This window comes from Gambusia affinis, linkage group LG08 (genome assembly GCF_019740435.1).
Source record: "Gambusia affinis linkage group LG08, SWU_Gaff_1.0, whole genome shotgun sequence".
Taxonomy (NCBI): domain Eukaryota; kingdom Metazoa; phylum Chordata; class Actinopteri; order Cyprinodontiformes; family Poeciliidae; genus Gambusia; species Gambusia affinis.
The window spans coordinates 9,422,289-9,433,896 of NC_057875.1; the positions used below are offsets into that span (position 1 = coordinate 9,422,289).

The following is an 11,608-nucleotide window of genomic DNA, read 5'->3' on the forward strand; positions in this document are numbered from 1 at the left end:
AACTTTAGAGTTATTTAGATGTTCTGTCAACTTTACTCTGACAGAGATCAGAAATCGACACTGCTGTCATTTTAAATTGGTCAGAACTGGATTTGCTGTGCAAATAAACCAATCTGGTTCAGAAAATTGAGTTAATAATTAATTACAATTTTAGAATAGGACATAATATTTGAATTAACTATCTCATGATAATTTATTTTTATATTTATCATTGTTAGATATGTAAATATTTATTAGATAAACTTTTATTTATTACCTAGTGACACTTTTGGAATTCCATGCTTCTTCACCCAGCCATATTGTTATTAAACATTTCTTTGAAGTATGTGCAGGTGTTTTGTTGACATCAGCATTATGTAGCTTTAGTGGTCTCCAAACATGCAACATTCACTATTTAAGGCAGCATTATTCTAGGAGCAATAAACTAGCTCTAGGAGCAAACAGTGAGATGCACAGAAATAAAAAGTTGAATAATGTTTCATATTTCGCTCACGTCTCTTTCTTGAAATAAGCACATACAAAACTGCTGCTGGGATTACTTTGACAATAACCTACAACGTTACGGCTGTATTGAGCAAGAAAACATTTTCTAACACTTCTTGAGATGATGTTTGTTCTGCTGTCTATTTCTGTTTTATTGATTATTTTTCCTTGTGCCTGCATCTTACAGTAACCAAAGTGGCTGAAATGAAGAAACAGAGTTGCTTTGAGCAACAGATCCCTGCATCTTTCTCTATTTTTATGGTGAAAAGATAAGGACAACATTGTCTTAAAATGCTTAACATAATCTTGGGGGACGCTCAGATCCCATCTTGGTTTTGCGTTTAGGTCCCATTTCATGTTTATGTGTAATTTTTTTCATTTGCTTTTATTCTCTAACAGGAGATGAGTGTAGGTTTGGTCAGATGTGCAACTATTATCAATATATTTTGTTGTCTGTGATTTATAAAGAAAATAAGGTCATCAGTACTTGAAGCAGTGTTTTAAACTTTGTTTTGCACTGATTAAGTATTCATTTCACTTTAACTGTTGAAAGCTGAGGTTTTTAGTTTATTTTTTTCCCTTACAGCTGATTTTTTTTATAATGTTTGCAGAATAAATCAACTTAATTAACTTAATTTTCATATTTAATCCTGGCAAGTCATGTTGCACAAAACCAATAATGAAACTTGCCATGACTTTAAATCCAGCTCTGCTTTCTGCCTCTCTGTTACTCCTAGTAGAAATCCCCCACACTACAGCGCATACATGTCAGAATATGTGCATTAATGTGTCTGGTGGTGTGATTTGTACTTTGCCTCATTTTTTGTCCTTCGATTGGAAATTGTTGTATAATTATGCTAAATATTTAAAACATGTAAATCTTCTAAAAATTCATGTGCCAAATCCACTTCTTGTTTCGTCGAATCCATTCCAAACCCATGTTTGTACTGTAGGAAAGCTTCTGTACAAGTCAGTATAAAATATTGTTTCTCCCCAATAGTCCCTGTATCTGGTGCCATTAAAGGAAACTATTCAAACTTGAAATAAAGAAAAAAAAAGAAAAAAAAGTGTCTGTCGTGATTTGTGTGTTCAGAACTCTCTTTCCAACAAGCAAAATACAACTTGGAGATATATTTATAGAAAATCTGTTTATTACAAAAGATAAAGATTGCGTCGTTGAGCTCGTAAAATTTCAAAACATCAACTTACAACAGTCACAACACAGAAAATATTTCACTAGCAGTACAGAATTACAACCTCCAGCTCTTACATTAAACAGTTGTGTTACAAAACTTTAAACTAGCTGAACATTCGAGAGATTGAGAACAAAACCCCACTTAGCTCATGTGAGAGTAGGTTGGCTTTAAAAATGGCCGCTGGTTGCTTTGAGGCGTTGGGGCAGACAGGAATCCTAGTCTTTTGCCTGCTGCAGAACTTGTAGACCCCCGACCCGAACTCTGGGAGCCACCCCTGGAGCCGGAGGACGATTTATTGTAGCTATAGCCACGACTAAAATACACAGCGACAAAGAAAAGAGAAAAAAAGAGACATCAGAAGAGGAAACCTTAATTGTCCCCCCAAACAGATTCCAACTACTTTTAGCACTTTTCAGATAATAATCAAACAGAGATAAGCAGAGGGGATGATGGTGATGATGATGGCGGTAGGAGTTCATCCTGCAATTGGTAGATTGCCGGTTTGATTCACTCCGCCACTGTCATTGCCTGGTGGTCATCACTTCAGACTGTGAATAGCTTTAACCACACCAACCAAGTTTAAAGGTAGATGGAATACTACATTCCATATTTAATTGGGTTATCTTGATAAATATAAAATTTTTTTGATGATCTGAAATACTTAAGATGAAAAAAAAAAAATGAAGAAACCTGGGAGGTGGTGATTACTTTTTCACAGAGCTGATGGTAATGAAACTATGACTCTACATACCCTTTAGAGGAATAGCCTTGGTTGCCGTATGCTTTCATCTTCTTAGAATACTTGAAGAACGGAGCTTTCTTCCTCTTTTGTCCCTGAGCAGACTGGTTGCTGAAATAGGTAGAGGACTCTATATCGTCATCTTCTGAGCGTCTTGTGTCTATCCAGCCATTTCCAGCACTTTCAGTCTGCTCATCCACTACGGAGAAAAAAAAAATCCTAACAGTGTATACCACACACACACACAAGTAAAAAAATCTTATAATAATGAAGATGAATGTCCTCCTACCAGGTAGCTGCCATTCAGAGTATTTCTGAAGAACCTTAATGACTTCTGCTCCATACTTCTCCAGTTTGTCCTCCGTCACTCCATCAATTTGTAAAAGAGCCTCCGGATCGGAAGAAAGTTTCTCTGGACGTGGGAAAGAGGAAAGTTATAAAATTCACTTCAAATCCAATTATCTGATACACAGTCTTGAGAAATTACCAGATATCTTCTTCAAGGTGGCAGTGGAGAAGATATTGTAATAGTGAAGGCCAAACGCTTTGCCCAGTTGCTTGCACAGATCTATCAGCTCCTTCAGACAATTCTGAACCATTTCCTCTCTCTTGGAGATGCTCTTCACAGCAGCTCTCTGCTTCCTGATGCTAGACGCGCTCTCTGTCTCATAGAACTGCACCTAAATGAGACCAATATGGAAGATTGTTTATTTATTCCTCAATAAATAAGACAAGGACAACAAAACAAAAAAGTCACACTTTGTCCTAAATCTGCAAAGACCATTTGGGCACAGAAATGAAGCAATTACCTAAGATGTGTTAATACTGAAATTAATATAATCAACTTAAAATGGATGTATTTTTAACATATAACAAAATAAAACATGCCTCTTCAAAACAGAAAGGCACTATCACACAGTATTTGAATGACTGTGTAGTGTAACAGTGCAGAATGATTGTTTACTGTAAACAGAAATCTGGCAATTTCCTTGAAAAAGACATTTTAAAATTTTATTTTGGCAACGCAAAAAAGGATTGACTGAACACTCATACATAAGAGTTAGCTCTGTATCTCAGATTATGTGTTTTAATTATTTATGACACAATAATAATATTGGCTTCCTGGAAGGAACAGCCCAAGGCTCTGGGATGAAGACAACCCAGCTCATAAGACAGCTACATCAGACCGTTCCAGGTTTGCAACAACAAATCTGTTGGCTGCAGTTTTTATTTTGTCATGTCCTTGTCAGTACAAAACATCAGCTGGCATCCTTAGATTTTATTACATAAGTCAATAACCGTTTTCTCCTCATGTTCCTCCTGTAAGTTTACTCAAAATAATTATCAAATACTCAACATCTCACCACACTATCAAAGTGAAGTTTTTTTTTTTTTTCTTTAACTGTCTCTTTCAAATTCTCATGCTATTAGTTTAAAAAAATTAAGCCTCTCCTTAAAACTGTTTCCCAGTTACCTCCATGTGACCAGACAGTATGTTCATTGCTTTTGGTCCAGCAGAAATGTAAGACACCGCTTGGCCATTGTTGGTGATGTAGAGATCCTCGACCAGAACGTTATCTAAAACCAGTTTCTTGAAGAGACGGTCTGCATTGTGGCGAGAGTAAGCAGATCCCATCCCAAACATTCCTGTTTGTATTTTGGCAGATTTAGTCCCTGGAGAAGATATGTTTCAAAACATGAGGTGTATAGTAAATATTGTACTTTTTTAAATACTAGTTTTATGGCAGGAAATAAAAGTGTTTACCCATAAATATGTCCACGAGCATGTTTAGTGTCAGTCGGTTTTGCTGGGGTGTCTTTCCAAACCTTGCTCCAACTTTCTCACAGTTCTCCTGGACAAACCTCACAATCTTCTTCACATCATCTGTCACCTTCCTCAATTTATATTCCTGCATCAAAAAAAATTAACAACACTCAATCATTTAGGTCAAGTAAGGATCAGGTTTTTAAACCAATTTCAACGGGAAAAAAAAGATTCTTACATTGGGTTTGGCGCAGTTATCACAGGTGACGTCCGGATGGTCTTTACAGAAGTTTCTGTTGAACTTCAGCTCTCCAAAGTAGGCAAGAAGTTGAATCCTTCTGCACTCCATCACGTTCTCACAGAAGTGCACCATGCTGTGGAGGTTGTTGAAATGAGTCGTCTTGGTGTGTTTGTCGCCTTCTCGGTCCACTGTGATCACAAAAGAACAACCAGAAACTACTTAAAGAGAGAATATTACAAATCTCCCTCAATACTAAGACACATTTAAAACAACAAACAGAAACAGTACAATTTGGAACCATGGATTGACAATATTTATTTTGCAACAAGCTGGCATGGACGGTTAATCAAACCATAAATAGAAATAACAGTATCAAAATTGGATCTATTAGAACAAATATTCCCAATACTAATAAAGGAACTTAGTTCCTTATTACAAGAATCATATTATATAATATAGATTTATTTTTGGCTTAAGTTTTGGAGTGCTCATTTTGTGGAATACGGTCTCCTTTTTGGCATTTGGGTCCTTGTACAGTAACAGAAGTATAATAATCTATTAAATTGTTATTTGTCAGCCTTTCTGCAACTGGTTTCTTTACGGACATGCCAAACATATAACGTGTCAATTATAGTTTTTTAAAAATATCGGGAATTTTTAAAGTGAGATTCTGAGACGTTGCCATCTCTTATTTGAAGTAGAAATGCGTCATGTCACCACAGGCTTGGAGCCTAATTCAAAACCCGTCAAATGTTTTAGTGAAGTTCTGAGACTGATTATTTAAGACTTTGGTCTAATCTTGATTCTGGTAACCAGTTCATGCCTCATAATTAGTATAGTTTTATTTGTATTATTTTTTGTTACATACTGCTAATGATCCTTTTGATGCGGTGGACATCAGTATAGGAATAAAATAGAATGCAGTGGGAGATCTCTCCATCTCTGCCGGCTCTTCCGGACTCCTGGTAGTAACCCTCCATTGATTTAGGCAGACTGGCGTGGATCACGTAGCGCACATCAGGTTTGTCTATACCCATACCAAAGGCTATAGTGGCACAAATGACCTGGTGGACAAAAGAACAAACAAACCCAGTCACAATAGGAAGCCTCTGCATCCATCAGCAGGTGAGTTTGTAGTTCCCAAATCTTTTAACGTTTATCTAGGAATCTTCATGAGTTGTGATCTGACCTGGCAACCGTCCTGATTGATCCATTTGCTCTGCACATATTCTCTGTCGCCATCGCTCAGTCCAGCATGATACGACAGTGCCTGTATCCCTGCTCTCTTCAGACTCTCTGCCAGGGCATCACAGTCATTACGAGACAGGCAGTATACAATGCCAGAGTCTCCTGCCAGAATGAAAAAAAGAAAACAAAACATGAAAAGTGCTATTATATATTTCAGCAAAACTGGAGTAATGATAGTGCAAAGTAATAAAAACATTACTTCTATACTGAGAAAAAAACCTGCCTTTACAGCCAGACAACTTTTTTCCTCCTCACTAGACTGTTATTGCTGCCCTCAAGTCTTCACATACAGTTGAATTTTTAACCTTGCAGTAACAACAGCGTTCCAAAAATAGTGCCAGGATCGGAAAATGACTGAATTATTTACGTGGGTAGTGCTTCTTGATCCAGCTGATGCAGTCCTCGTCCACCTTTTTGGGTTTCTTGGGCAAAACAGCGTACTTGAGGTTTGTTCTGTTGAAACTCATGGTAAATCTGAAAAACAAACAGAAAGTATGCAGTCATTCCTGGCTATCTGAGGTTGGCGTTCAGAATTTCCGCCATAAATAAGTGATGGGGTCTGAAAGATAAACACATACACTTGTGGTTTACTCATGTTTAGCTGGTTGAGGATGTCTTTCTGCACACGGGGGGTGGCGGTAGCTGTCAAGGCCATCATTGGTATGTTGGGAAACTTCTGACGCAGTTCATGCAACTTCTTGTAGTCTGGACGAAAATCATGACCCCACTGAAAAACATAGGGATAATTTCATGGTTCATTAAGGTTGCTTAAAAAATGTAAGCATCGTTGTCTGTACGCTCACAAGTGCAACAACATACCTGACTGACACAATGTGCCTCATCGATGACAATGCGGGCTAGAAGGCCTCGCTCATACAGGTTCTGCAGAGCAGAGATCAACCTGTTGCTTGCACTCACCTTAAAGGAAAAAGAAAACCAACAAACTTGTATATAAATACAATTTTTAATTTTACAAACACAAATCCCTAAAACTCACCTTTTCAGGTGTGACATACAGCAGTTTAATGATCGGGTCTTTGCGGGAGAGCTGCATATAAATCCTTCCTGCCTCACTGTCACTTTTATCACCTGACAGACTTGTTGCTGGAATCTGAAATTTAGAAAGAAGTTAATTTACTTTATATTTCATTGTATGTGGTGAAGTAAACTATATATTACAACAACTTATCTAATCTTATATTCAATCCAAAAAAAGAATGGCAAAGCAAAGTATGAATGAGGAAATCACAAAAATATAACTATCGTTTGGTTAACATTCTTCCAGCTGAGCAATGAGTTTAATCGCCTTATGCCAACAGTTTCCATATTTTACATACACATCGTCATTCCTCCAATTCAATTGGTGCCTGACAAACATACTCACATCTAGAGCAGTGAGTTTCTGGACCTGGTCAACAATAAGCGACTTAAGCGGAGAAACAACAACAGTCACTCCAGGTGAGAGACAGGCAGGCAGCTGATAGCACAAACTTTTACCCCCTCCTATAAAAAGCACACCAAGGTGAGAAAAGAGGTTATTTTTCACAGTGGTTGTTAGATTAATTGAAAACATCTGGGACAAGATGCTAAAAATGCAGCAGATTGTTATTGTTGACATCCAGATTTTTGAAATAAATACCAGCGACAACATTCTTTCAAAAATGGTAACCAAAAGAATTTGCCACTATATGAACTAAATTCTAACACTAACAAAGCAAACAACAGTTCATCTTACTAGAAACCGATTACATTTTAAGAGTGAGGCTTGTTAAATATAACAGAAGTTTACTTAAACCAACCTGTTGGCATCAAAACAAATGCATCTTCTCCCAGCAAACTGGCATTAATCGCTTCCAGCTGATTAAATCTGAACTGATGGAGTCCAAATCGTTTGTGAAAAATCTTCATCATCTCCTGCGAATGAGGGAAGTTAAAGCCTCGGAAGACATCGTGAGCTGGGTTTTTGAAGTTGGGCTCTAAAAAGTGTGAGAAAGAAAAATAATCTGTAAAACTGAATCAATGTTAAATAAGGACATATGCAGCGTCCTGTAAAAAATAAAGATTATATAATATTGGATTAGTGCAACATGACATATTACAATTTCTTGAGAGGCGGATAAAAATACTTCTCCAGTGTGATTTACTCCCATCTAGTGACCAAATGTAAAACTAGTGCCTCTAATATTTTTGGGAAAGAAAGAAAATTGTTTTTCTAAACACAAATATTCACATATTTCACGTGAAATACTGGTTGCATTTTGCCTTGCCTGGTGAATAAATCTTCTGAGGTTTTGGAGCAGAAACAGGAGTCACTGGTTTCTTGTCCCATGACGACTTGTTTGGTCCTCCTTTTGTCACAGCAGCACATGTAGTGTTTGGGTTTTCACTGAACGTAGACGAAGTTGGAGGTTCATCAAAGTAATCAGGGATGTCAGAATCATTAAAGTCATCTATATCAAAATCGTCAACATCAAAGTCATCTGCTTCAAAGTCTGTGGTGATTGCAAGAGTTGGGGTTTTGGATTTGAGTTGCTCATCTTCCGATTTCTTGGCAGAGAAGAAAAGATCAGAATCATTAACATCAGAGCTTGTTTTCTCTGAGAGACTAAAATGTGGTTTTGTGAAACTTTGGGCTGATGGAGAGTCGCAAATACTGCTTTCCCTCTTATTCCAGGGCTTTAACCTGGCACTGTCCAAATAATCAGAGTCATAGTCCACAGAGATTACTGACAATCTTTGGGAATTCAGAGGTTTCTTAGTGCCCAAAGAAAGAGAACTACTGGGGGACGTCAAACTAGATGCACTATAACTGGAAAACGTTTCTTTGTAGCTGGTGTCAGAAATCACTGTGCTGTCCGGCTGCGGCATACGCAAAGAATCAACCCCACAAGCAAGAATCCTTTTCCTGTAAGAAAAAGGGAATGACTGCAGTCACACTTAGAGTCAACTAAATAAGACATTAGCACATCTGCTGAGTATAAGTGAACAAACCTGTGGGCCCTCTTTAGCAGAAGTTCATTCCCACAGGTCAAGGCGATCAGTTCATGTTCGGGGATGGAATCAACCAGAGAACAGATGGACTCCATAATGCTGAAGAGTTGTTCCTCTGCAGGAATGAAAGAGATAAACCTGAGTACAAAAACTTTAAAAAGAAACAGAAAATGCCAACAGGAAAGCAAGTAAATCAAACTCACTTGTTTTGTCACTAGAGAGGTGATTAGAAGGTTCAAGCAGAGTTGTGGCAGGGCTGTTTGATTGGAAAGGTTTGTCTCTGCTCTGTCCAATGCCTGAGTGAGTTCTTCTATGAAAAAAGAAAAAAAAAATGATTTTACTGAATTTTATGAGACCTCAGGTCTGTTGCACATGCAGATGAATGAATTCAATAAGAGGGTTTAAGAAAGTCAGCAACTGAATCTTGATGAAATGTATCTACTCTAGGGATATTCTCTAAAACAATAATTATTAAAGTAGGTTTAAATGGCTATTTTCTGTTTTCCCTCAAAAAGTGTATTCAAAACTAAGAATCATTTAAAAACTGAAGCAACTTACTAGATTTTTTTCAGTGTTTAATAGAACAGAAGAAAAACTTTGTGTATAAATACAATCAATCAGATTACGAAATGCAACAGGGCTCCTACACGTCTTTGTTGCCAAAATTACCTACTTTATTGTATTAAAATGAACTCAATCCCATGTATGAGGGTGGATGAACATAGATCAGTAGATCAATAAATGAATTCACAAACACAATGATAAATATATGAAAGGATGGTCAAATGGACAGATGAACATATGGGTAGACAAGAAAATGAAATAAAGAATGGACAGAAATATTTTTCTTTACTTATCCAAACTTGGAAATCTTCCAATCAAATTTTATAATAGGAACTCTATTTCAATAGCTGTGTGACATATTTGCCCACCTTGTCTCTGCTGGAGAAGGCCTATAAAAAGTCTCATCAGGAGGAGGTGAAGGAGGAATGTAATCCACGTCTTCCTCAGGTTCAGAGTTGTCTTTTGGCTTGATCACTTTGGGATCAATCCATTTTGCCTTTTCATCTGAGAACAAAAAACATCTCACAGTGACCCATTGTATCTTAGTTCTTAATAAGACTATATTGGCTGTCCATATTCAAACGTTATAAACCAGAATGCCATTTACCTGTTTTATCTTTTAAAGGTTCAGATATGGTGCTGATCTCCTCATCGCTATCACTCAACACAGATGTCACATGTGGAGGAGGACAGCGCCTTCTGGTCCTTTTAACAGGAGTATCTTCTACTTCATCGTCTGAAGGTCCATCAACTAAATTAGGTTCTAATGAGACTGTTGTTTTATCAACACCGGGTTCCGGTTCTTCTTTCTCCGTACAAGATTGTTCTCTGTTCTTCTTGCTTAAATCTGACTTTAAATGTCCATGGCTTTGTTTTCCAGTGAACTCTGGAAATTCTTCATCTGAGGATGACACTGTCTTGGTGACCCGTGCTGATTTCTCTGAGCAGAGGGAGTCATTTTTTGTTTTGGTAGGTGTTTCAAAGTCTTCAAAATCATCCCAGTCATCAACAGGTAAATCAGATAAATCTAATCCTGTGGAGCTGATTTCTTTCCCACCACAGGAGGACTGATTGTTGGGTTTAGCAGGAGCAGCAATCACCTTACCGCCAGTATCTGCTGGGGGTGCCTGACATGCTGAAGTGGAGTTACCTGCTAGGCTGAAATTGGACTTGGAATTTGTACTTGGAGAGAAGAAGTTGTTGATTTTGGACTTCTGAGTCCTTTCAAGCTTGTTTGAAAATGTTAAAGAAGATTTAGTCACCAAACTGTTCCCCTGCACATTCACATTCCTGTTTGCCAAAATGTTTGGACTGTTTACCTTTGTTGGGTACTCCACTTTAGTTGTACCTGATGAAGATTTTTTTTTGAATGAGAAAGCCCTGAAAGTGCAAACATATAATAAATTCAAAAAGCAGATACAGATACAGGGGGAATATCTTGTGTATTTTTTTTAATCAAGCTTTAAGTACTGAAAACTATATAAAGACAATTATCTTCTTCGTTTTAGTTATGTTTTTCATGCAGCTTTTCTTTGTGTTGTTTTAAATTTCTATCTTCAGACCTACTGATAGTTAATAGGCTTTAAGGGTTTATTTTGTCATTTTTATGGGACTGCTGATTTTCAAATATCTTGTAGGGATTAAGTGTGGCATTTTTACAACACAAGTAGGCTACATATAATTTGCAATTGCTTTGGTAGAAGCTGCAGATTTAGCTCTCCAGAAACTGGTAACTTGACTGTTATTATTTTGATGTCACCTTTAACATTTTAATTTAAAGTGGAAAAACCTAGTTCTAAATACTCTTTTGCTATAGTTTAAAACGGATAAGCATGCATTTTCCGAGAAAATAAGGTGAAATGCCTGCTATGATAAAAACTAGCACTGCTGATAGCTCACATGTTAGCTTTTTTTTTCTTTTCGTTTTTCCTGTAAAGGAACACCACTTACCCCGTTTTAGGTTTAGCCAGAGACAGCTTGCTGTGAGCAGCGTTGTTGTGCCTCGCCAGCTGTTCCTCCAGGTTATTTTGAGGCAGACTGGACATTGTTGTTGTGAATCTGAGGTATTCTATGTTAGCTGAGGGGCTACAAGACGTCTGGTCAAGAAACGGCACTCAGTTTCTAAACATTGCTCGCGACACCGGACGGGAGCACGTGCGTTTAGTTCTTCCAACCGCTGGTTTGCAAATCTTAAACTCCATCAAAGTGGCGCAAATGTTTGAGCTTTTCTTGGACCAGGAACTCAACAAAACACTGGATTTTGCGCCGAATCAATAAAACGAATCCTCATTGGCTGAAGATAAGCGCGAAAGAGCATTCTGGGAAATATAGTCTTTAGGTGTGTAAAATATCCCTGCAATATACGAGGGCCAATTTTAACT

General features: G+C 37.5%; 1 protein-coding gene across 3 annotated transcripts; it reads right to left on the bottom strand.

The window, feature by feature from the left end:
* Window positions 1-1,612: 1,612 nt before the first annotated feature.
* blm (BLM RecQ like helicase) lies at window positions 1,613-11,520 on the bottom strand. Of its 3 annotated transcripts, XM_044124270.1 has the most exons (22): window positions 11,178-11,519; window positions 10,547-10,607; window positions 9,835-10,456; window positions 9,596-9,731; window positions 8,867-8,973; window positions 8,664-8,778; window positions 7,940-8,577; window positions 7,472-7,648; window positions 7,057-7,175; window positions 6,670-6,783; window positions 6,492-6,590; window positions 6,251-6,399; window positions 6,040-6,146; window positions 5,614-5,774; window positions 5,293-5,488; window positions 4,422-4,612; window positions 4,184-4,328; window positions 3,893-4,092; window positions 2,906-3,098; window positions 2,708-2,830; window positions 2,431-2,617; window positions 1,613-1,992 (listed from the first exon to the last, which is right to left on the bottom strand). In XM_044124270.1, the coding sequence occupies exons 1-22, from the start codon at window positions 11,270-11,272 to the stop codon at window positions 1,821-1,823; spliced, it is 4,107 nt and encodes a 1,368-aa protein (XP_043980205.1). In that variant the 5' UTR covers window positions 11,273-11,519; the 3' UTR covers window positions 1,613-1,820. The 3 variants fall into 3 exon arrangements, with proteins under 3 accessions (XP_043980205.1, XP_043980204.1, XP_043980202.1); XM_044124269.1 differs by having other exon boundaries at window positions 8,867-8,970; window positions 9,835-10,607; window positions 11,178-11,520; XM_044124267.1 differs by having other exon boundaries at window positions 9,835-10,607.
* Between the last annotated feature and the right edge of the window lie 88 nt (window positions 11,521-11,608).

Bases quoted from the DNA above. Each gene is read 5' to 3' on its own strand.
- blm (XM_044124267.1), bottom strand. From the start codon at position 11,272: ATGTCCAGTCTGCCTCAAAATAACCTGGAGGAACAGCTGGCGAGGCAC. The intron at 8,578-8,663 runs GTTTGTTCACTT...TTTTTCTTACAG, and splicing joins CTGCTAAAGAGGGCCCACAG to GAAAAGGATTCTTGCTTGTG. The intron at 7,176-7,471 runs GTTGGTTTAAGT...TGCTTTTTATAG, and splicing joins ATTTGTTTTGATGCCAACAG to GAGGGGGTAAAAGTTTGTGC.